This window comes from Acanthisitta chloris, unplaced genomic scaffold (genome assembly GCF_000695815.1).
Source record: "Acanthisitta chloris isolate BGI_N310 unplaced genomic scaffold, ASM69581v1 scaffold6873, whole genome shotgun sequence".
Lineage (NCBI taxonomy): Eukaryota > Metazoa > Chordata > Aves > Passeriformes > Acanthisittidae > Acanthisitta > Acanthisitta chloris.
The window spans coordinates 42,740-69,322 of NW_008664271.1; the positions used below are offsets into that span (position 1 = coordinate 42,740).

Consider the following 26,583-nt stretch of genomic DNA (forward strand, 5'->3'; position numbering starts at 1 on the left):
CTTTAGGACAAAGGGAATACAAGATGGGCATGAACCAGATAGAAAATGTAGAGCACTACTCCATATGCAGGATAATTATGAACCAAGCCTGAAACACTTCTAGAACGGCTGCTTACTGTGTATTCTTAGGAGGGGCTGAAACACTCTCCCTTTCTACAACATTAGATTTCAGAACTCTGATTCTTTGATTTTCTTAATATCAGCAGAATGGATTACAGTCACTAAAAGGAAAAATCATGATGATGCTCTGTCACCCATGGAGTGAACTTGATTTCAGATCAGAATCTATTCTGGAGTTTATCACCAATTTTGTTTGGAGAAGCAGAAGAGGAGTCTTTCCTAGAGGAAATTAAGTGAAAGAAAGATCTGTTCGTGTGTGTATATTCATAAATACATGCATGCACAAATAAAGAGACTAAGGATGCACGCAAAAAATATCAGAAGTGGAGTGAATGTGTTTATGCATTAAACCACTAAATTTCCCAGACTATACAATTAAACCAGTAAATTCAGGGATAATTCTCAAAATACTTTCTACCACTAAGCAGCTCGGCTCACAATGGCCACAGGGGCAGAAGCCATGTGAAACAGGTGCAGATCAGCCCTACAAGCAACCCAGAGGTCTAAAACTCAAAAACACCCACCCCTGCAGAGCATCTCCTACAGACAGTGGGTTCAATCCACATGGGGTTCTTATCCCACAGGAATAAGATGGTTATAAAAAAATTCAAGAAAAAGAAATTACTGCTTCAAAGCTCAATTTTCCAGCAGAAAAGCATTACAGAGTCTTCTGTAGGAGGAAAAAAAGAGCATTGCAGGAGAACAACAGTATTTTAGTATTTTCTGAACTACTCTTAAGGCAGAAATTAAGGCAGAGTAAACAAAAAGAAAGCTATATCCTGGGCTCAGGAGCTTTTTTGAAAGACTATATTTCAATGTAGCTAAAACCTAAAAACTTCAGAGGTCAATTTAAAAACTTCTAGCCTTTTCCTTTCCCAAGGGCATGCTTTCAAGTGAATCCCTCTAAAGCAAATTCTGTATTTGCAAGTTTCTTTTCTTCTCAGAAAGCACAGTAGCGGCTTGTTGTGAAAGGCAGAGTGTATGAACTCTGTGCAGTTGATAAAAATTCCAGCTCAAGCTATATTTGAAGATAAAAAAAACAATCAACCAGCAAGATATTTTTAGTCAGTCCCTTCTGTTACCAAAGTTTTACAAATTGTTCTGAGACCTCATAATTTCTCTGTTTCATAATCCACTCTGATATTGATTCTTTCAGGCAGACACAGAAAAACCTGACCTCGACATATGAAATGACAAGATGTCCCTTTTTGCCCTGAGCATAACAGGAGAAGAGGCTATTTTCTCAACTCTTCACAAACTGCATTGCAGCCATCTCAGGCATATCTTTCCACTTTCCTGTACATCCACTTCTTAGCATAACACAATTTGTTTCCTTGCTATAAGTATTTTTGATCCTTTTACAGGAATAGGCTTTAAAGTCTGCAAAATATTATACAATTACCACACCAGCTGAGTTTACATTACAAGTTTTCTGTCTGAAATTTCATTTTCCTCCACATCCATGTAACATTTAAAAAGTCTTGGAAGCAAATTCTCTAATTACCTAAGTGCAAACCATTCTCTTGCTGTAGTAGAATTGTGGCTACTGCTAGGTCCTTTGGCTTTCTGTGGTACTATCTACAGATTCTCCAAGAAATTATGAAGAGGCATTTCTACTCAGTGTATTCAAATTGTGCACAATACTAGCAGCAACAGCATTAACAAAATGTTACTGTTGTTTTCTAGTATTTCTGTTAAGCATTTATGACTAATAGGTGCACTCCTGCTCTCTTACACTCTACAGGAAATCAAACCAAATAATCCTCTACTGCCACACTTGAAATTACCTTTACTGGAGAACAAAGGAGGAATAAGGTGCTTTATTATTCATATTCATTATATCATAAGGTGCTTAGGGGCCACAGAAGTAACGGCTGCTTGCACCAGTGCCGATTATACCCGCTTCAGAGACAAAACATTCAGACGGCAGCGAGAAGGAGCAAATATTCACAATATATGACAAAGTGATTAAGCAGTGAGTAGAAAAGTGTGCTGGTTTGGGCTGAAGTGGAGTTAACTTTCTTCACCGTGCCTAGTATGGGGCTATGTTTAGGATTTGTGCAGGGCACAGGGTTGATAATGCAGAGATGCCTTAGTTATTGCTGAGCAGAGTTTACACAGAGCCAAGGCCTTTGCTGTTATCTGTACTGCCACGCTGGCAAGGAAGTTAGGGGTGCATGGGAGGTTGGAGGAGACACAGCTGGGACAGGTGACCCAACCTGACCAAAGGGATAATCCATACCATATGACATAATGCTCAGTAAATAAAGTGGGAGAAAGGAGGAAAGGAGAGACAATCGGAGTGATGGTGTTTGTCTTCCCAAGTAACTGTTATGCGTGATGGGCCCTGCTCTCCTGGAGATGAATGAACACCTCCTGCCCATGGGAAGCAGTGAATTAATTCCCTTGTTTCACTTTGCTTGTGTGTGTGGCTTTTGCTTTCCCTAGTAAACTGTCTTTATCTCAACCCATGAGTTTTCCTAGCTTTTACCTTTCCAATTCTCTCCCCCATCCCATCAGTGGGGGAGTGCGTGAGTGGCTGCTTGGTTCTTGGTTGCTAGCTGGGGTTAAACCACAACAAAAAGGAAGAGAAATCCACATCACTGAACTTGAAAAAAAATCTCATCACCTACATAACCTGCACATACATAACCTCTGTCTCAAGACCCTTTTCAGAGGCTCCTATCCCAGGCCAGGTGTCTGCATTTCACCTATCTTTCTATAAACAGAAATAAATTTTAATAAGCTAGGTTCTGGTGGTGTTTGAAAGGATCTTTACAAAGGTTCTGAAGTGCAAGACAGCACTCAGTAGATCATCAGCATTAGAGGCAAAGACCCTTGTGATGACTAAGGACAGAAAATAATGAAAAGCCAGTAACATGAGAACTAGATTTTTCCCTCCAAAGCACTTAGGTACATGACAACAACTTGATCCCTCATTTAGCATTTACATTTAAAATTAAAGTAGAATAGATAACCTCTAGGACACCCTCTTACACTCCTGTAATTTGTTAGAGAGGCCTCATGCATGGCCAGGAACCCTTTGCTATGTTGTTCTCCTAAGTTACCTGAACAGTATCTGGTTATGTTATTTGCTGAACAGGACAAACAATTATATTTTTTGTTTACATTACTTCAAAGCAAAAGAAATCAGAAATCTCCACAAGCCTACAAATTAAGCCTCAGTTAAACCAACCTAACATTCCAAGACTCTTCACAATGACTTTCACAGAAGCTGGTCCAAATGTAGACAAAGTTTTCTGAGTGCATTTTCCCTGTCAGTCCTGTCCCTGATCACTAACATATCTGTATTATACAATAGAGAACCATGTCACATCCATTTTTACCTCCTGCACACTGGCAATGAACTTCACTCAAAGACTTCAGGGGTCAGAGACACTGATCAATTAAGCACTGGTAGTATCTCATTACTATACATTTTCTTCTGATACAATCTGTATAATTTTTATAATTGCACTTGAATTAATTTTCCATCTTTTATGTTGAACTGCAGTAACTGAGAAAATACATGAGAATAAAACACAGAGGTCGTTATACTTACGATTTGCATTAAGTCCAACAACACTGACTAGCCTCAACAGCCTAAACCCTAGCAGGAAGGAAAACAGTAACAAATCCTATCTATTGGCTATCTCACTCTTACAGGAAAGAATATATCTCTCTTTATGCTTTAAAATAGAAATATCTTTCCAAAACTAGGCCTAAACTCTGCTTTTAGTAATAGCCTTGATTTTTTTGTAAAATAATAGATAGGGCAGTAAAGGGCATAAAGAAATTGCAGGATTCACATTACAGGTGTGTTTTATAATTTAGATATATATGCCACTTTCACAAGTTAAAAAAGCATCAGTTTGAAGTAAAGCTGCCAGATGCACGTATTTGATTCAAAGAGCTGTCATGACAGAAACCCTTCACTTACACACCCATTCATATAACTGTGACCTTGCACTGATTGCAGCTCAGTCAGTTACGTTCACATCTACCAGTCAAACCTGAAACTTTCCTTGTTTATAGAACCCAAGTCCTCAGATACCTTAATGACAAAAGTGACAGTGATTCTAGTGCTCTTGCATAAGGAAGAACTACAGATGCTTCTGCTGAGATTTGCAAGTAACATTAAGCACAATGAGCACCAACCAACCCCTTGGAAGACTAGAGTTCATTACTGTCCCTTTCCATTTAACCTTAGGAGCAGTTCTGAATTAAACTTGAGAGGTTAGGTGGGAGTGAAATGTGTGACTTCAAGATGTTTGCATTAGCCAAGATGGTGCTTTCTCACCCCAGTACAGATGCAATCCTTCCTTATTCTTCATAAAACACCTCTAGGCACACTCAAAGTTGAAAAGATGCTGGACAATCAGGTTTCTGCTTTCATCTGTCAAGAGAAGCAGTTTCAACAAACTCTTCAGTGTGGAGTCAGACTAGAGGAGTATGGAAAAAGAAAGCTTCCCTATCCACCAACCCAAAAGGGAAGTGGAGTCCACTATGAGTGCAAGACACCATACTTACTCCTATCACCACAGCTGTTCTCACACTCTGGCTGATCGGATCTAATAGGACAGACATTGATGGCATTCTTATCTGTAGTACAGCAATATAGCCATGTCAACTGCAAAGCAATTATCCTGGAGTGAGACAGAAGAGGGTCTGGCCCCAAACGTAGTCAATCTGACAACACCCACCTCTCAAATTCACAATGCTTTGGAATATAAGGGAAGAACCAACCAATTTAACTCAAACCTACTGAATTAAAGAGAGCTGTCCCAACAGAGAAGTTCATGCTCCATTTCTGACACCATTTCAGAAGCACTTTAGGGAATGACAAAAAAGGTTTTACATGCTAGCTGTGTAGAATCACATTTCAGAGTTACACAAGTCTCTAGCCATTTATTCCTTACATCCCATAAGCACAGCATAGCACCAAAGCAAAAGACTTCGTAAATTTATTTTTTAGTATAGTAACACAGTTCTTGATATTTAAAGGCTCAAATGTTTTACTAAGCAATAATCAAAGGCTAGAACAGGATTTTACAAAGAGTAAAAAAAAAATATTTTTCCAAATCTAATCTTAATTCTACGTACTGCTTATGTAATACAATGTGGGAAAAAAAAGGTCTTAGTCAATGAGACAATGTACTGCTTATGTAATACAATGTGGAAAAAAAAAAGGTCTTAGTCAATGAGACAATACACTGATTTGTGTCTTGAGTTGGTATTCCTTAGGAATTTAATGGGAAACTCCTAAAAAAATTGCTTTCTAATTCTTTTGTCATCCCCTCTTCCCCATCTCAGTTGCACAATCACACAAACATCAAGGTTGGAAGAGACCTTCAAGGTCATGTAGTCCAGCTCTCAATCCAGCACCATTATGATCACCCCTAAATCATATCCGCAAGTGCCACATCCTGACACCTCTTAAACACTTCCAGGAATTCCACCACCTCCCTGGGCAACTTATTGCAATGCCTCTTCAGTGGGGGGGAAATAAAAAAAGTAATCTAATCTGAGCCTCTCCTGGAGCAACTTAAGGACATTTCCTATCATCTCGTCACTTGAGACATGGCAGAAGAGACCAACGCCCACCTCACTACAATCACCTTTCAGGTCATTGTATGCAACAGTGAGTCCCCCTGAGCCTCCTCTTCCCCAGACTAAACAACTCCTGCTCCCTCAGCCACTCCTCATAAGACATGTTTTCTAGAAGCTTCCCCAGCTCTGCTTCCCTTCCCTGAACATTCTCCAGCACCTCAATGCCTTTCTTGAAGTGATGGGCCCAGAACTGGACACGGTATGTGAGATGTGGCCTCACCAGTGCCGAGTACAGGGGGACAATCACTGTCCTGGTCCTGCTGGTCATACTATTTCTGATACAAGCCAAGATGCCATTGGACTTCTTGGCCATCTGAGCACACTGCTGGTTCATGTTCAGCTGGCTGTCAACCAGCACCCCAAAGACCCTCCCCTGCTGAGCAACTCTCAAGCTGCTCTACCTGTGTGCCTGGAGCACAAACATAGGACCCACTACTTCACCTTGTTGAACCTCACACTGATGGGCCTTGCCCATTGATCCAGCCTTTCCAGATGCCTCTGCAGAGCTTCCTGACCTCCAGTACAGAATCTGAATGACAGATATGAATGAGCTACCCTTGCTTTAGTACATTTCTATTTCCTCTCTTCTTGCAACAAATGCTGAATAATAGTAAGACGCAGGAGAAATATCAGCCACAAGACTGAATCTTCATACAGCATTAAAGAACAACATGCTGCTCATATGAATGACTCAACGCAAGAGAGTTTGTAGAAGCTATGAAACTCCACACACTTGAGTAAGAAACATATTTTTTACAATTAATAGAATTCTGAAATGTACAAGACTTACATTGAACTCTGACAATGCTGTAGAAACTGTTGGAAAAGCACTTTTCACTAATCCATTTATCAAAGGCCTCCATCTAAAACAGAGCACCAGTCATTCACTTTCAAAAGAGAGGGACAAAGAGTCCCTCTGATTAAGTATCCTCTCCCAAATTGGCTGTCTTTTAACTTAACTCTCCATGTTCTTGAACTATGAAATAAAGCAGGAGCTGACCATTTTTCTCTCTTGTTCCATGCTACCTTATTTACATCATAAGAAACAAAAGGACAATTTTTTGTCCGTGTATCAGCTTGTCTTCCCCCTTTATACAACCCATATCTACATCATTTTTCTCACTGTTAAAACATCGCTCCTCCTCTCAGTTTATATTTTTGCTCAGTGACGCAAGGAATCAGCACAGCTATTATTTCAGAAAAGAAACTAGGCTCACATGTGGACAAAATCCTTAAGCTACAGAGCAGGGAAGGAAACCAAGACTCCAAATCCTCACTAATTGTGGCTTTTGCTAATTTACAGGATTAACTCACTCCTGGTAATAGTCCAGCTTTTTCCCCACATCACAATTGAGTCATGGGGTTTTCATACTCACAGGATAAGCCTATTTAGCTCTTTTCAGTCCATGGGATACCCTTTACCTCTTTTTTCCCTTGGTCACTCCAGTATCATGAAGGAGAAAAGTAATGATTTTAAGGTCATTAAGCCATGCATAAAAATGCCGTAAGAGATCAAATCACACCACAGTAATGCAAAAAAAAAAAAGAAACCTCTCCTACAGTTCACATACAATTCAGTTTCCCCTCTTGATGATACTAGAAAATCAATATACAACTGGGCTGTTAGTTGAGGGGGTGGACAGGAGGAATGAAATTCAAATAGCCAACTCCTGTAATATACAAATTGAATGATCAAACAATCATAGCAAAATGTCAGCTGATGACATACACTGACTTTAGTAGGGTCATATCTAATTATTAGTGACTTGGTTTAAAAAGGCTTTTAGTCAGAGGAAAGCTACTTCAGAGATAACTAATGCATGGGCAAAGAGGGCAACAGAGGTAATTAAGCATGGATATAATTTCAGTGCTGATGAATGTTTGACAATCTGTTTCTTAGCCCAGTCAATCTTTATAAATAAAATTTCTGCACTTTCAGTGTACAGTCATCCTATGGAATCACTTTATTTCAAAAGTCCAGGTCACAGAATGAAAAGAAAAAAAAAAAAAAAAAGAAGAAAAAAACAACCAGTGCAAGAATTTCCACACATTTCTTGAGCTCACAGTAAGAGGAACAAAAAGTTTCCTATTATGTTCAGGGAGCCACTACACTCAGATGGGGATCTTATATATATAGCAACTGAACTGCTACTGAAGCAGAAGCCATCCAAAAGATTCTGGACCAAAACCTGACTGCACAAAGGCAAAATACCTCCTGCATTAGGTATCTCAGTGCATTGTGTGTGGTTGCATAAGAACATGGTACTAGAAAGGTCAGAATACAAATCTTTTCTTTTATTGCTAAGATGCTTTGGTAAAACAAGTCTGGCTCTAGGAAGCATAGAACAATTATAGAAGACACCTGTTAGTCTGCAGATGGAGCAAGTAACTTGATTTCTGTACCTTGCATTATATACTTTAGAAGCTACTTAAAATTATCCTGGCACCGATGTAGCAATCATTAACATTTTAGCTTTATCCCGCTGAACAATTTAAGAGGCAACAGAAGCAGCAGCAAATGGAAAAGAAATAAATTAGACAGTGAAAACTTGGGGAAGACACCTGTTAGTCTGCAGATGGAGCAAGTAACTTGATTTCTGTACCTTGCATTATATACTTTAGAAGCTACTTAAAATTATCCTGGCACCGATGTAGCAATCATTAACATTTTAGCTTTATCCCGCTGAACAATTTAAGAGGCAACAGAAGCAGCAGCAAATGGAAAAGAAATAAATTAGACAGTGAAAACTTGGGGTGGGGATGGGAATACACCACACACAGGGATTGGCTCTGTATCTGAACTCTCCATCTTGCACCCAACTCTAATCATTACCATTTTCTTCTTAAAAGCCTGTGCCTGAATGAACTGATGTGTTATGAGACAGCTGTGACCTAAGTAAACTCTAAACAAATCATTCATCACTGCAAAGCTCCAGAACAAGCTGGTACTTTCTCAGAGAACAGTGTTCTTCTAAACACACGTTATATATAAAGAAGAAACAGAAAGCACTGTAGGCTTTCATCAATTGTACACAAACAAAGCCTTTGATAAATCTGAATAGGCTTGAGATCATTATGCCTGGGGCCAAGAGGCTCTCAGTAGTTTAAGATCTCATTTTCCAAACTTTTGGTCAAAAGAGTCTTTTTTAAGTCCAGGGAAGAGAGGAACACTTTTTTCTGTGAATATCGTTATGTTCACAATGCCCCAATCTTTTCCCTTAACAAAATCAAACTTCATAGCCTCAAGGTCAGGAGCAGGAGGTGCTCACCCACATCAACAACTATGTTTTCTGTTGCACATCCTTCCCTTTCATGGCTCAAATTGTTCCTGAAACAGTTGACCTTCTCCAATTCTCAGGTTCATTCTTACCTTCCTGTCACTCAAATCTACCAAACATGCTGTACTAAACTTCTTCTTGTTTGCCTTTTGAAATAATCTACTTAAAGACATGAAAAGATTCTTTCACAGATCCAAGAGGGTAACTAGAGGACGGAGGGAATGTCCACCATTCTATGTCCTGCAGTTCACACCATGATGCAATTCATGCCATGCTCTTTGTTTAGAGCCACACAAACACACCAGAACCATGCAGTTAATTTAATATTTTAGTAAATTAACGGACTACTTTGACTCTAGAAAAACTGTTTTAGTGCAACCAACATAATTCAGTCACTATTTTCAACTCCTTTTCCTTTGAAATCAAACCCTAAATCATTCTGAACTACTAAGGACTGAAATCTTGTTCTTTAACATGGTGTTTTTGTTTTAACTACTTTAGCAGCTCTGGGTAAAAAAGTAATAGAAGTGTTATGCATTCAATTTAATATCACATTCTCTACCGAAATTACAACAAGAAAACATTTCATCAATAAATTTAGATTTTTGGCTCCTACATCGTACCCTAGGCCCAAATATTTCTTTTTCTTTAGAAGTGCTATGTAATACCTGGCAAGAAATAGAAATGTACTTAACACTGTGGTATCCTGTAATTCACATCAGCAGCTGCACAAAGAATTACAGCCTTTCTGAAGTAAAACCTCACCAATTTAAATGGAGCTTTTTCAGGGAAGGATTGAAATCCCTTTGAGTGATAGGGAGATCAACAGGTGCCCTTACAAGTGTTAAAACAGTCTGATCCACAGAGTATACAAACTACCTGCCCTGAGCACTGAAAGAGCATGATTTTCAGAGTCTGGATCAAATTCTATTGAATTTTGCCTGGTATTTTTCTACTTATATTAAACAGAAAGGGGTCAGTTCTACCCTGACCAGGTAAGCATTTCAGCATTCCAGTGTTCACAGAACAGTTTTAATGGGCCATGCTCTTTGTTTGAGATTGATCCATTCCATTTCCCTGCCTCTGATTCCCTGTTTTTTCAAAAGGAACACTTGTTAGCAAACTTGGATTCTGCCTCTTGTGAGTCAAGCCTAGGGGACATCACAGGTCTTTAGAACCTGATCTTTGTTTCTGTTTCAAGGAATGAGTAAATATGGAATCACATACAACAGGGACGGGGGGACTGATGGGGTCACCTACACCATCTTGGAACCTCCAGGAGGAATCAGTTTTGCCTAAACAAATCTTAGCAGTTATTTTTCTGACATTCTTAGGAGATTCCAGTGACTAGTTCCAATAATGCTTCCATAAAATATTTAGAAACCTTCTTATGCATCTTCAGTTAAAGACAGCATTATTACTTCTATTTTTATTTGATTCGGCCTCTTGTGAGTCAAGCCTAGGGGACATCACAGGTCTTTAGAACCTGATCTTTGTTTCTGTTTCAAGGAATGAGTAAATATGGAATCACATACAACAGGGACGGGGGGACTGATGGGGTCACCTACACCATCTTGGAACCTCCAGGAGGAATCAGTTTTGCCTAAACAAATCTTAGCAGTTATTTTTCTGACATTCTTAGGAGATTCCAGTGACTAGTTCCAATAATGCTTCCATAAAATATTTAGAAACCTTCTTATGCATCTTCAGTTAAAGACAGCATTATTACTTCTATTTTTCAGATTTTAAACATATCATGCATTACTAAATCTGGTAATGTAAAAATGCATTTCTTTTACTTACTCCTGATAGCAAGGGCTATTTCTGCAAAATTAATTGAGTAGTGGTGTATCATTTAAGACTTGTCCTATACTGCTGTAGCTGCTGAGCCATATAATATCACAATACTCCCTTTGTTTTTTTAAATTTTTATTGTTTTTCTACTAGACCTGAAACAAAAGTTGTAATTCATTTCCAATAACAAGATTAAAATTTCAGACATTCTGGAAGGGAAGATGTTATGAAAGGAATAACATCCTAGAACTTTTAATTGTAAGAAGGGGTTTTGGTGCCTAAAATTGCAGTGAATCAATTCTGAGGCACAGGATGCCACTTTCAAACTAATGTTTTCTCTTTTTGACAATACTTTAAAGAGGAAATCAGTCAGTTTTCAAAGTACTCAACCATTTCTGTCAAGTTATCTAGACTGTCTAGCAAAAGTTAATTTACAATGGGAGGTGTCTACCACAGGCACCATTAAGTCTAGAGCCATGGGACTGACTTCTCCCTGCACACCTATTTAACAAGATCATGATGTAGAAGGGTACTGCACTTCTGTGTGAAGTGCGAGGCTTTTTATCCCAATAAATTTTCTATTCCGCTCAGCTAATGCACAGTAAGGTTTTTCTAGTCACTATTCTTAAGGGGAGGCAAGAAAATTTAATTAACATGTAGACGTTCACAAGTAAGTAGCTAGCACCACTTTTTTAATTCACCTTCAAATCATGAGGGGTTCTAATTAAGATAACAGATCCTAGTGCTCTTCCCCAGCAGTCTTGTAACTGTAAGTACATAACAAAAATATGTGGGACAGATATCTAAAATGTTCTGAAAATGTGCAGCAAATAAGATTGGTTTCTGTACACAAAAGCAAAAAGGCAAAGCTTGCATCTTCCCAGTATTTGAAATTACAGTTAAATTACTATTCAAAGTTTTTCTTCTTACTTGACTAATTCCCAGTCTGATACAGATACTACATAAACAAACACTAAAATCTTTTCAGTGTGTTTAAAGACATTGTTATTTCTCAACTGGAGAATTAAATGTGATGGTTGAGTATACTGAGAATTTTAACATTTGAAAGTAGACTCTTCAAGAAAAAAATGAAATTTATGATCAACAGTCTATCACAGAGCAACATTTCTAGGTTTGTTTGGGATTTTTTTTGTTTGTTCTGCTGTTGGGGTTTTGGTTTGGGTTTTGTGATAGCCTGGGTTTTTTTCTTTGGTGGGGGAGTCTGGAAAGCAGGCATTTTTCCTATTTCAAGATCAGTGAAAGGGTAGGGAAGAGTCCTTAATTTAAATGGAGTCAAACTACAGAATCAGTCTGAAAAATTTTGAACATTAGATTCTCCTCAGTGAATATTTTTAAGACAAAATTAATCATCTAGGAACCATGAACACTAGAAAAAGTAAACACAAAAAAACATTTTCCACAAAAGATGAACCTAAGAGATTGTGAAAGCAATAAAACCTAACTAATTTTCCTAATACAAATAATAATTATTCAGATTTGTTAATGTGAATTCTTTGTTTAGGTTTTTTTTGCTCTTAGATCAAACTTAGGTCGGATTTTTCTTAGATCAAAACTATGATCACATACTGACCTACCCAAATGTGATTCAGGTTCACTAGAGCATAAATCCACAAAACTATAAAGTCACATATTTTCCAGATAAAATAACTGTAGTTCACTTCTGGTTTTACCTAGTTTGCTTTTGTGCATGACAATATCTTAATGCTTATGAATAACGTTGCTTTTTTTCTGGCTGTAATATCAGTTACTCATACTAATAAAAGTTAAATATTAATTTAGGGATCTATCTTGCAAAATGTTCATAACTTAGTAGAAAGACCAACTTCCAAAGTTATTATTATGTACACCTAAGGAAGCCAACAAGGATGGTCGTGAGAACAGGGAAAGAATAGGCTTATGTCACAATCTGCAAATGCTTGGGTACTCTGAAAATCCCACCACCTGCAATAAGTGCATCAGAAAGCACACCTCTTGTCATTCAAAAGTTTCTTCTGTGCCATCTGGTGTGGATGGGTTCTACAAGTATTTACTGGTGTGGTGTACAGGGAAACAGCAGGCCAAAGAGGAGGAAAAGAACATGCCAGAAAGTAAAACGAAAATCTCCCAGAACTGCTAATATCTGGAGATGACTGGACCTCTCGAATCCATGAGAACTGATAAAAGTCAAAACACCAAGGACCAGATGAACTTTCAAGCAGCCACCAGTACACCCTAGCATCAAGAATGCATGTAACTTAAAACATGTCAATGAAGTCAGCACCTGCTATATGTAGTTAAAGCACCATATACACATATGATTAAACCAAAGACCTTCCGGGTCACTTCTGAATACCAACTCAGAAGTCACTGGTGCACTAGTGCCACTCTCTACTTGGGAGCAAACAAGTGTGGTTGGCTCCCAGCTGTTTCTCCAACTGAGTATTCTGAGCAAGAATGAGAACTGTGTGAGCAAATAATTGCATATACTGTATGATTAGTTATCTGCTATTTAGAAACAACAGCTCCATGCTGTTATTAACAACAGCTGAATTAATAAAAGGTGTTCAAATTAATACTGCTTGTAACCTGTGTCTCTCCCAACTCAATGCCCCATCACAGAAACAGGCCTTATAGCTCTCCTTGTTCTGGTGCCCACTACACAAACGGTTCAACTTCAACCCCACAGAAGCAAGCAGCATTAGCTTCAGTGGGAAGGAAGGAGATGTTCTGTTACTTGAAAATACTTACCTGGTAGGGATATAAAGTGACTCCATTTGTTCTTGACAAAGACCAGGTGCCGTCAAGGTACTGATGGGCCTGGATAGCCACAGAGTTGAGAACATTACCATTGCTGGGGCTGGTGGCCATTTGAAAGCTGACCTTGGCTTGGTGTCCAGGAGAGCCATTTTTTTTCTCCACCCCATTGCCAATTCCTAGACTGTTGGGTTTTCCACTGTGTTTGTTGGCAACAAAGCTTGTATAATTAGATGTAGCATAAGGAGCCGGCACGTATGCCCAGTCCCTGGGCTGCAGGCTGCCCATGTGCCGGGGACTCACTAATGCGGAGATATTGGAGAGAGGTGGGGGAGAGCCTGGTGAGGCATCGTAATGTTCTGAGTTGGCAGCTTGCTCTAAGGTCAGCACCATCTGAATGGCCTCTTGCTTCAACTGGTTCAGGTGTGTGGCACAAACATCACATCTGTTGTCCTTCTCATTCCATGCCTTACGAATGGTATTGGGAACTTGGAGCTTCTCATGAATCACCGAAGAGAAACCTGGGTCCTAAAAAACAGAGAAGGGAAAGGGGGGACAGAAGAGAAATGTTTAACCATGGTCACCACAGTGAAACATTATTACTGCATTTCAAAAGCCAGTTTATGAGATAAGCTTAGAATGCAAACAAAGGCCATTAGATACAGTCAACATATGCCAGCAGCAGAGCTGAACAAAACTGAAAAACCAGGTTGTGTTGGAAAGAGAAAATTCTTTTACTTTACTGATAAGTGGCAAACATTTTAATTCCACTGCAAGTTTCAATGCATGGCAGAGAAAAGGAATTAATCTGCTTCACATGACTGCACCTAATTTCTGGCTTGAATGAAACCTACTCTCAGTTACACAGGTGAGATTAAGAGCAACTCCACTACAATCAGTGGATGTGTAGCAAGGTTCACAAATCCATCTATTCATCAATGCCAGCTTTTGGTCCCCAGAAAACCCAGCAAATACTCTGCAACAGAAAAATGTAACTTTTCCAAGACTGCTGTAAAAAAAATAAGAAATGAAAAAACAGAAGCACCATCACTCTCCCAAAATCCTTTTCAGAATTCAAGCCTGATTGATAGTTGACAAAGTAATTCACCAAAAATACACTTTTCATACCAAAAAAACCAACAAACAAAAAAAACCCCAAATAACACCAAAAAAAAAAACCCCACACCTTTTCTGTTAATTAAATATTCTACCACTATTTTGGGTATCTGCTAATAACAAAAAATAAAGCAATAATTTTATTTAGAAAATAGAACATGTATAGGAGTCAATAGCCTGTAAAGAATTTTCTTCCTAGAAAGCAGTTTTTGTGCAAAACCACATAGCAGGGTTTAAAGCTTCTTGCCTCATAGCCTTACCTCATGGGTAGGTATTTGAACACCAGTGGTGCTCCCCACAGAGCAACATGCCACCCTGATCTGACTACAATCACTGAATGATGGCCCAAATTGCTAAGTGCTTCAGTAAGTTGTAAAGCCAAACAGCAATCTTATCAGGGGCTTGTCACCAAACTTGCCTAGCTCTGACAGTATCACACAGTTGTAGAAACTCACAGCAATGATGTGTGTGTTACACAGAGAAAAAAGTGAGTTACGCACTGAAAATATTTCTTGGCATTTTCACACCACATCTGTCGTTTTCCAGACCAGGCAGGGCAGACTTCACCTTCCTGTTCTTAATTTGTGTAGTCTTACTGGTGGGTTTTCTTGTGACTACTCAAAAAGATTTACAATCAGTAGTCTCAGAATCTTTTTTTTTCCCCTCTTCATATTTGTGGCTTTAACAGCTTTAGCAGCAAACTGAAATCAGACTGGAAGAATGCGGGGGGGGGGAGGAGGGGGGGGATCCTACAAATAGCCAGCACCCTTATCAAGTAATTAAGTAATTTGATGAATCCCATGCCATCAAGATAGACAAATTTCATGTCTTGATAGTTCGGCTGTGCTGAGGAAGAGTGGGTAGGGGGTATAAGATAGGGAAGGAGAGAATTCACTGGTAGAGGGTCATATTCATTATGATCTGTCTTTATTATATACTTGAGCATTTTATTTTCACTGTTTAACTACCGTGAACAGCTCCTCAGCATGCAGTGATTAATTGATTCATAAATCACGGTGCCTCTTTATGCACAGCAGCAAAAGAGCAGTTCCAGCCCCAGAAGCCCAAGAGAGTCATATAGGCTGATGGGAAACAACAGGAGGCTGAGATCTGATCAAGCCTCAAGCTGGTCATTTCTATTCTACGCACAAAGGGGGTCAGAGCATCAAAGTGTGTCAGGAAGGCAAGAATTGGATTCTGCATCAACCCTCCCCCCTCAATCTTTGGAAAAGGGACTGGTGGAAATCAGGGGGAAAAAACAGGATGCAAAAGATGTCAAATCATATTTTTCATCCCAGACCATAACTAGGTCAACAGATCACATCAGATATAGGCACCCACTCCGTGATGCCAGGTGTGCAGGGAAATGACTCTCTACTTTTCCCATAATGAGCTAGACACAGCTACCTATATAGCTGAAGTAAGGTGTGAGTCTTCTTTCCAGGCTGCTCCACGTCAGCCCAGAAAAAATCCTTGTCAGCTCTTCCTTCAGCTAGCAAGTGCCACAGAGCCAGTTGTTTTTCTTTGAAAGTTAACTTCCCTTAGGCAACTGGGCTTAGACCCAGGTAATTATATACAACATTCAGATCCAGCAGCAGTTCAACATGGAAATTCCTGGATACTATGATAAATATTCCAAGGAAATAAAGCCTTCTCTAAAGTAAGCAAATGTCAGCATGATATAAATATTCAAGTAGCACACTGACTTTAAAGAGTGCTGGACAGCAGTGAATTCAGCTTCATCTCAGTGTTAAAACAAACATCAGATCATTCTCTGATACAACAATAAACAGAGAGAGAGAAAGAGGGAGGGGGAAAAGGAAGACTGTTCCTCCTCAGGAGCAGAAAGGAAAACCAGGCACAACCTGGATTGATTACTGCTAAGACTGGCCCTACTAATCTATCAGGCTCTACTAGATGGATAGTTCAACACTGGATCCAAATCAAATCTGGGGTATGAAACAGAAAAGCCTACAGGACAGTAAATAAATTTAAAGAAACTCAAGTTCCAAAAGCACATTAGTTACATTTTGTTCTCAAAACAAAACTGATAGAGCCTAGAGAGTTTACTTTCTTACTCTGCACTGAGCAGCTCCACTATAATTTCACAGAACTGGCTGACAGGCTTACAACACATTTAGCAGGAAAGAGGCCAAAGATGGACAGTCCCTACATCCTTGCTCAAATAGCAGGGCAATGCAGCTACACCACACTTTGTTTCAGTATTTCATCTGCAAGCAATCATCAGCACCCTAGGAATACTTATTAGTTCAATAAACAGCATCTTCTCTCACAGGCATACAACAGTATCTTGTCTATACAAAACAGTGACGAGCAAGTCTTGGCGGAGAAGCACTTTGAGCTAGCTGCACTGAGCAGCAGGAGTTGGGAAAGGTTATACTCACTACTGAAACTTGTGAGGTCTAAAAACTCCACACTCCCTGGCACAAGAGCATGTGAAATCTGAGGCTAACACTACGGGAAATAACATTTTTTGGCACTCATTTCCAGTCCTGACAGAACAAAGTACAATGACACTGAAAACTGAAACAGAACTTTAAAAAAATCACAAAAGAGTTTGGTTTGAATTCAGGGCAAAGGTTCTTGATGGTTTCAGTTCTTGCTGTAATAGTTTCTCTTCTTGCTGTAATGGTTTACCCATCTTTAGTATAAACAGCATTACTGTAAACTCCTATTCCTATAATAAACAAATGAAGGCATGTAAGAGGGCTGAAAGCTTCAGGAGATCTGCCACAACATAGACCATAACACAAATGCACAAGGCAAGCAGCAAACTAAACAGAGTACACACTGAGCTACACTGCAAGGAGCCTTTTCACATTACCTTTGAGTTTCCAAGGTCAAGTAAACACAAATTCCAGATATGTTTAGTTGCTCATCTTATCCACTGTAACCAGAAAGTGACTAATCCCTCATCTTTGTTGCTGAACTTAAAAACTCACATGGGAAAGAAAGAAGAGGGAAAGAAATTTTGCTTTGCAGAGACCCAGCACGGGTATGCTGAGGAATTCTTGCTTTACCCAGTGAAAATGTACCCAGCAAACAGGAACTAGGTTAAGAAACACTGAAGTACACAAACAGCTGTACCAGGTTAAATGTAGTCCTGACCTCACAGGGGAGGAGGAACAGCACTACTGTATGATCATGTAAGGTAATGCAGAAGCATCCTGCTCTCTTTCATCTCCCTTCACAAATCTGTACCTTGCTATATAGTTTTCATATTTTAACTCCATCACTAAGAAAGCAGACAAAGGGAATAATCCTTTCATTCAAAAAAAATTCCTCAAAGAAAGCAACCAACCACTTCCAGCATGAAGCACCATCTGTTTCACACATACATTTACACAAAGCTCACAAGAAGACATGATGAAAGCAGAATGAGCTCAACTTGTAGACAGAGGAAGGCAGGAAATAAGATGAACAATTTGCACTTCCACATGTTACATGGAACCTAGTTGATCATGATTCATATACAAATAATTCATACACCTTTTACTCTTTTGCAAGCATAGCAGGCAGACACTAACATAGGACACTCTCTCTAAGGTTTCATACATTACTGTATTTGATTCAGTCAATCACAGCCTATGCAAGACAGACATTGTAACCCTATGTCATTACCTCAAAGAAAACTCAAATATGCAATGGATCTCAAGACCTTCTTGAACAAATTGTGGTCTTCAACACCAATATTATTCATTGCTCTTCACAGAAGAAGAAAGCAGTCAATACTAACTAAATCACAGAGGTCAGCTTCTACTTGAAGATGCTCACAGAAAACTCATGGTCTTCTGTTTCTGGAAGGGTCCAGGCAGCAAAGACTGCTGGTATATAATCCATCACACAAGGTGAAGGGAAAAGTAGAGGAAAGCAATAATTAAAAGGTCCTCCCAAGAAGTGTGTTTTCCAGATTGTGCCTCTCCACAGGCAGGGAGGAGAAGAACTCATTAAGAAACATTAATAGGAGGGAAGCTTTAACATGATTTTTTTAAAAAACATGTTATTCCATGACTGTGCAAACATCTCTGCTCTAAATACAATCCTGTTAGTCCATGGTTGGTCTCTATTTAGGGAATAAAGGAGAAAAAAAAATAGATAAAAGAGCAATCTCCTCCATTCTCCTTTCTCCCTTCAGGGTGTACTTTCCAGCTCAATAAAGATATTATACTTATAATTTACTTTCCAGAGGCACTTGGGCTGTTTTCCAAGTGACTCTGCATCCTAACTTAAACATATCCTATCATCCTCTAGGCTGCATTTCAGAGATTTGCTGTTTTCAGCATTCCAGAGCCCCAACAGTTGAAAAACAGCTTCTCACTGTTACAATGGCATCACTTCTGATAAAGAAAAAGTATGTTCAAATAAACGGAAGTCAATGGGAGTTTTTCCTCAAATAAGCATGACAGGATACACACTATGACTCTAAATTAGTAGCACTGTACCATCAAACTGAGTTGGGAACCCTTGGATAAAAATCAGTCAGCTTTGGTAAGACTGAATTGTCTGAATTATATAAGTTGGCAGGAATTTCACTAGCACAAGAAGTGTTTTGGTAACCAAAAGCCAAAGTTGCACATGAGCAAGACCCAGGGGTCAGTAATCTGGCCTCCCTTGTTCTATTGCTCTGGGCACAGTAACTGACACCTTCTCTAGGCAAAACCACACTGCCTTACCCATCCTCTCCGTCAGAGAAGTTGTCTGTCGCACCCAACACGTCTTCTTCACATAAGCCATCCATTACTACTCCCTGATGAGCAAATGTAATCTCATCTCCTTTGCTAAAAAAAGCCCTGTATTTGCCTCTTTTTTCTCTCCCTCTTTCCTCTCCTTTCCCCAACAGGAACATCCCCCCATAGTGACTGTTACTACATGTTGGGAAGAATAGAGAAGAGGCAATCCTAAACTGCAGAGCCATAAGTAGGGAACTTGGGCAAAAGGAGAGACAGCGATCATAAGGTAAACAGTGAAATAAGAAAGAGGCTTTTTACATGAGCCTGTTTCCAACAACCCCTGGTAAAGGGACTGTCTTACCAACTGCAGTAAAAACCTCTGCAGAGTTACTAAATCCCACCTCTTTAAATATTACCATTCTTGTCCGTCAAGCTTGAACTTTCTGCTGCTGACTTGAGCCTTCACTTTCAAAAAGACCATGAGAGCACTCCCATTGGTACCTCCAATGGACATCTGGGGGCCCAGTTCTTCTCAGAAAGAGGAAGAACTCAAAAATCAAGTCAACCTGGTCTGGTGTAGCCCTCACATTAGTATTTTCAAGGTGTATTTCTTGAGTTGGCACATACAGCTAACATCTGGACTTCTATAATTTAAATTGTCAGTATAAACCAGCCTCTCTGCAGCCAGAAAAACATGTTCCTTGGGTTTAGGCCATTTTCTTATCTGAAAGAGACAAAGTCTGAGCAGAGCTCACCTTACAAACTTGCAGCAGCAGGAAGCAGAAGAGAGAAAAACCTGGGATGATTAAAAAGGGGTAGGAAAGACAGAAGGAGGGGAAAAAAAAAAAAACAAAAAGTGTTTAATTGCTTCATGGATTGTCTTATGGCTCATGGTTCTGATGATGGATCAGCACTGGTGGACTTAGTTGTACACATCTGGCACACAGGTGTTTGTGTTAGCATTTGATAGCTAGACAGCAGCCAGGTTTTTAATTGTGTTGGGAAGAAGAGATGAAATAGCAGCAGGAAACTCTAAATATACATACAGCAGTGCAAATCCAAGTCTTGCCCAATGAGCTCTGCTATGCAGTTGTCTAGAGCTCTGCAGCCCAGACTGAATCTCTGGCCACAGTATGCAGAGGGTGTCCTGGAGGGAAGTTTCTTCTACAACTATGTGGCAGACAAACTCAGCTGTTGTTGAAAGGGCAGCACTTGTCAGCACCCTTTTGATAAAACAAAGAATAGAAACAAACTCAGAATTACAGGAACCTCATCACTTTGGCTAAAAAAACCAGCAGCTCTATACTCTCTTCCTTGCTTTCCACTTTCCTGCCTGGATGTGGAAGGATTGCATTTGCTTTCTTAGCCACCAGAGCACACTATGAGCTTGTGTTCAACCGATTGTTCACCTTGACGACCCCCTGGTACTTTCCTGCATCATTGCTATAAGCCTTGAGTGATGCATGCAAACCAGATGTACCACTGATGCATTTCTGAGTTTCCAGTCACCCCAGTGGCTATTGCTGCCTCTTCACTAAACTGGGGTCTGGCTACAAATTTGACCTAGCTATTGTTAAAATTAGATGCTTTCAAGAGCTTATATACTGTTAGCTTTTTCAACCAAATGTTACTCTCACTCCTCACAATAGTGGCAATTATGATGATACCTTTTATTCATAAAATCCTTCTGACTGACATATACAAAGACATTGTTCTGTATAGTTGATATCCTGTTACTTATCCTTTCAAACCCATCTGGGATAAGCATGAAGCATGACTGCCCTATGGTTACATGTGCCAGACAAGTTAAAATACTGGAATAACATTAGTTTTTTCTTTGATCCTTTCAAATCTCCCCATTATTCCAAGCTTCAATAAACTTCAACAGGTCACTTGAACCTCTTTGAGTAACCAGGTTACAGTAGCAATTTTAGTTCTGACATACCTCTACATTTTCAAAGTTTCGCTTGTTTTTCCTGAGAGAAGAGCATTACAGCTCTTTGACAAATGCCAGCACTAAGCTATTATTGACAGAGTAACCAGTGATTTCTCAAGAAGCTTTCATACCTAAATTAAAGTAACTAAACATCATGATTGTGAAAGCCAAGACAGTACTTGTGGCACCTATATACTTAGTGTTCTGATTTTTAAGAGGTTTGTGGCAAGATGAAACCTCTTATAATTGATTTTCAAACCTGAGAATCTTTTATTTCAGGCAAAGAAAGATTATTGTGGGGTTTATTTCATAACTTCACGTTGTCAAAAGAACCATTCAATATGTAACATTTTTCCATCAAATCTGTTCAGCCTCAGCACATCTACAGTTGATATGCATCAGAGAATCAGAAACTTATGGTCCTCTTCAGCTTACTTTTGTATCCTGCTTTTGTAAACCACTTCTGCAGGTTCACTCTCATGCTTTACTCTTCACTCTAAAAAGCATTAGTATCTTTAAATTGCATGCAAGATCACTTTTTGGAGGGGAAGAAAGGAAAAAGCAAAAAGTCAGTAGATTGATACAGGTTATTGGCAGCTTTTATAATGGGTAAAGGAAAAACTTTGCCTTTGCACACCCAGTCTTCCTCTTCATTTTGGGTTATTATGCTTCTCTGGGGTTTTTAACTTGACTTTTGGAAACAATTTTAACAATTTCTCCACTTCACACTGAGGTTCCAACATGGTGCAAGCAAAGCTACCTTTCATCTTGTATATGCTCTCCTCAAGCAACAGTCAATTCAGGTTTTCTCTTCTCCAGTTTCTTTTCTGCCACTATCAGATGTACACCTTCCTCAGCTTGACTGGAGAGCAGTCGGGAAGGTTATGGATACGGATTCACTAGAATTAGAGTACTGCAAGCCTTAGTACAGAAGTAAATATGGTCAGTTAAAACTTGAAGAGTTGCAGTTTAACACAGCCATTTGAAATTCACACTTTAAATTGACTTTCTTTCATGTTCTTGAAAATGTAAACACCAGGCAACCCACATAATCGTCATCTTAGCAAGTAGAAGTAAAATTCTGCCAACTTTATTCAAATCAGATGGAGATTACCTATGTGCCATCCAGGAAACAAGAGAATTAATTTTATTCCCAACCACTGGGAAAGTAGATCATAAAGACAATAGTAACTTCACAGTCTCTCCCATGCACATTCACAGTCAGAGGCACACGAAAAACTGAAATGTATTTGCCTCTTTTCTGTGTTTCCGTTTTGCATTAGACAGATAACATTGTTAACACCATGTAATTTGGAAGTAGGAGTGAGCCTCCTCTCTGCACTGACTCTTAAATCTATGTACATGCAGAGCATTCCAAGCTGCATACAAATCTGCTCTTACCACTCAGTGGCAGTCACATCTCACTAGTATTGACTGGAGATTTCCATCAGCTTTTTATCTCAACTGAAGTAAATATGCATCTCAATACCCACAGAGCTATTACCTGCCTTCTTTAGGAGCTATTTCCTGTCATGGGAATGTGCCCAGGGTCAAGCAAGTGGGCCTTGAGAAAGCTGGAGGGTTAGTCAAGACTGTTGAGAACAGTCCTAGATGACAGCCCTATAGGCTGCAGAAGATGACACGTGAAGCTGATAGTGTGACTGGAAGGGGATGAAGGAAAAGGAATGAAGGACCGGGAGAAGATAAATCAAGGTAATGATCTGTGAAAGAATTATTTTTCCCCCTAATTTCTGATACAAGTAACTTGAAGGTCTGCTGATGCTGTCAGCAAAGATATGCAATTGCTCACCTAGAAGGAAGATCACTATAATCCTATTAATAACTAGTATGTCACCCTGCTTTCCCAAAAGACTATGCTGTGTTTTGGGTGGACAGAAGTTGCGTAAGAACATCCTGTAAGCAGCTTTGAGGTTTGACAGCACCTGTCTGAAACATCCTTCTTGACACATACCAGACCTGCAGTGAGCTGCTGCTTTAAATAGTAGCCACATACCCACATATCCCGTGCTGACAGCCGCAGGCAGCTAATGTTCCCTGCTGTCTAGCCATGCAGGCTCTCACAGTCTCACTTCGATTTGTTAAATCCTTCCCCCTCAGTAACATTTGGCCTGTTACCATTTATCACCTCCTTCTCACCCCAAGCCATTCACCCGTAGAAGGGCTGCTCTGCTTGCTCCTGCCTCAGGATTCTGTGAACCCCCATCGTGTCTAAGATCAAACTACATTTCAGTGACTCAGCCTCTCGGAAATCCCCTTTTTATCTCAGAGAGGGAAAAGCACCACCATCCTGTTCCTTTCCTGCCAGAAATACAACGTCCATGCTCCCTTCCTGATTTGCACAGCCCTTTGGAGTCCAAGCCTTGGGCTCACCAGGCTTATCAGGTGCACAGCTCCCAAACCCAGCAGATACCCTCTGACCCTTCTCCTGCCCCTCAGCCACGACGTCCCACCTCGCTCTGTGCACTAATCCCAGCTTCAAGTTAATCGATACCATACTTCCCACTTTGGGTGTGCCTGACATCATTTGTTATTTTTTTATTAGCACTAGGATTTGTTTTTATTAATACTGTGACCTGAGAAAGAAAAATCCCAGCACAACCCACTGAAATTTTATTCTAGCAGTTTTACATTATCTCAGGGTGGATTACGTTTGCTTGTGAAAGCTTCTCAGCTTTGATGTAATACTAGACAGTAACCAGATACAATTTTATATTTATAACTGTTTCCATTGACACAGTTATATTACATAGCTTGTTAATGACCTAATACCAAATTGTCTAATTTTTGGTTTGCTTAATTTCTTTTATGACATAGAATCACTTATAATTATTGCCTGTGATCCCTCAAACACCTAAAATAAGATGTATCAATGACTTCTCTTTGGAAGCGAAATTTGTATACGTAAGTACACTTCTACCTCTAAAATTTTATCACCCTCTGATCTCGCCATATTCTACACATTTCTCATGTACAACAGTTTAGATATACTGATACCATTTTTAGGCTTGCAGGAAAAATATTAGAGACATCTGAAAACAAACAAAAAATGCACCAAAAAAGTTCAAGTCTTAGAGAGTGCTGAGTGCCCCCAACCTTCATGAAGCCAAATCTAAAAGCATTAAAGCAGCCATGAAAGAACATTTATTCCACCAAGGATACAGGGCAAGCAGCAGGAGCACACCTCAGCTTTTCAGCTGGGAATCATTTCACGAGCAAAGCTGTTCACGGATTTCCACTCCAGTTACAAGATCAGTTTATGTTTAGTTAACACGGTATAAATATTTGGGGTACGCAAAGGGGAAGAAAGAGAAAAAAAAACAAGACCCCGAAGAAACTAATGAAAGTAACAGGAATCTGACAATTCTCAGTGGGAACTGAATTGCTCTGTCACAATTGTCTCGCATCCAGTATGAAGATAAACTGCAGTGCACAGGACAGCTTTCGCCAGGCAAAGCTCTTTTCCCCAGCCTTAGGGCAGTTGCACTGTTTAACTATGCCAACACACATTATAGAATGTGTTTTATGACACAGAGCCTTTTTCTCTTAAGTCTGCTGCAAACATGCCTGCTAAATTTCATTACACTGTGTCTGTGTGTGAGACTTTCTACACAAACTACAAACTGAAGTGTATATTTCAGCATATGCTTCAGCTCCAATTCAGCAGACTCTTGTGCCAAGGGTAGGTGATAGAGTCTGGGTTGGAGGGGCTGGTGAGTGCAGGAAGATGTATGGGGAAGATAAGAAGCTGTGGTCAGGCTGGAAGCTGTTGGGCTTGCTGAGCGAGGCTTTACATGAGAAGAGGAAAGCTCCAACTCCACTCACTGTGGCTTCTGCAGATGCCAAAAAACCTGCTTTTTGCTGCTCTCGTGCCAGGTGATCCGGAAGGCACCTACTACACACCAGCACTGACTGAAGCTAACACAGCTGCATGATGCAAGGCTGCTCTGAGGGAAGGTGCTCTGGGTCCAGAAGCTGATGGACCACTTGGCTGCCAGATGTCTGGCAAAGTGGGCGCAGAAGAAACCTTCGTGGATCTGAAGCCAAGTGAAGTCTGTATAGAGTAGAATGTGATTCTGTGGGCCTCAGTCAGCCCCCTGAGAATACTGCTGCTTCTGAACACTTGCAGCCAGGAGCAAACAACACGGTCTAACATTTACAATGCTGCATTTCTCCAGGCTGGCAAATGCTCTATTTCAATATGTATCTTTACAGTCAGATTTGTGATATTGGGGGAGCTTTGGAGTACAGCCTCTTGCTATTGTCACCTGTTAAGAAGAGAACATCCCAAACTCAAAAAGTAGGTATTGTTTAAGTTCAGAACTATTGGGTTGGTTCAAAATTACTCACACAGTGCAACCCCAGGCTGCCACAGCCCTTCACAGCCTGCATCCCATCCTCTGCACCCTCACAAAGTCTCAAGCAATTCAAACGGTGAAGGATGCAAGAGGGCTCAGCTGGAAAGAGTTCTCACCAAGGTCTCAATGAAAGCATTCAGAGCTCAAGGAGGACAAGCACTCCCCTCCCCACATCCATTCACTGTGAACAGAAGCCTTGAGCCCTTGCTGTGGGGGACCACAGGGGACAGGCACATAATGAGCCCTCACAGCCAAACAGCACAGTGTTTCTTGCCCCCCATGACACCGATCTACAAGTGTGGGCTAAAAACATGCCTCCCCCAATCCCACCACAGCTCACGTTCTGTCCTGATTAAACTGACTGCTGACAAGCCCAAGAGGGGATCAGCCTCTTGACTTGTGTGGTCTGATGAAGGCTAAGATTACAAATCTTTTTCCAAATAGTCCCCAAGTGAGCCACACTCAAGAAAAAAAATAAAAAACCACACCACGGGAAGAGGGAGGGAGGGAGGGAGGGAGGAGAAGGTGCCAGCCTGTGGTTGAAGGTAACATTAGCTGGCCTTAAACCAAAATACAATGTACCTCAAGTTACAGTGTCAGATGAAAAGCTTTCTAACCAGTAGGGAGGAGAATGGATTTCCAACCTTTGTAAAGATTAAGTACACTGATAATGACTTCAGGCTAATACAGGAATCCTTGTGCACCCAGTCACAGCACAATCAATAGGAAAATGGGAATCACGTCTGAAAGGAAGAAGCTAATAGTTCTAGAGACAGTCACTGCCGCTATGGCACTACTCTTGAAATGTACTGAGTAAGGGTACTCATCCTCTCCCCTCTACCCAAGGGCACCTTGCACAATTAATCTACAGAGTAAATCTCTGCACTCAACCTCCAGGTTCTCCACTA

General features: G+C 40.1%; 1 protein-coding gene across 1 annotated transcript in view; it reads right to left on the bottom strand.

Annotated features, from left to right (window-relative positions):
* The window catches only part of LOC103798989 (kinesin-like protein KIF26B), a gene marked incomplete at both ends in the record, with an annotated part of 29,600 nt that extends 15,516 nt beyond the window's left edge, over positions 1-14,084 (bottom strand). The window contains one exon of the mRNA XM_009071280.1: positions 13,551-14,084. Within this exon, the coding sequence (XP_009069528.1) occupies positions 13,551-14,084 (534 nt within the window). The remainder of the gene's footprint in view (positions 1-13,550) is intronic.
* Positions 14,085-26,583: the final 12,499 nt, after the last annotated feature.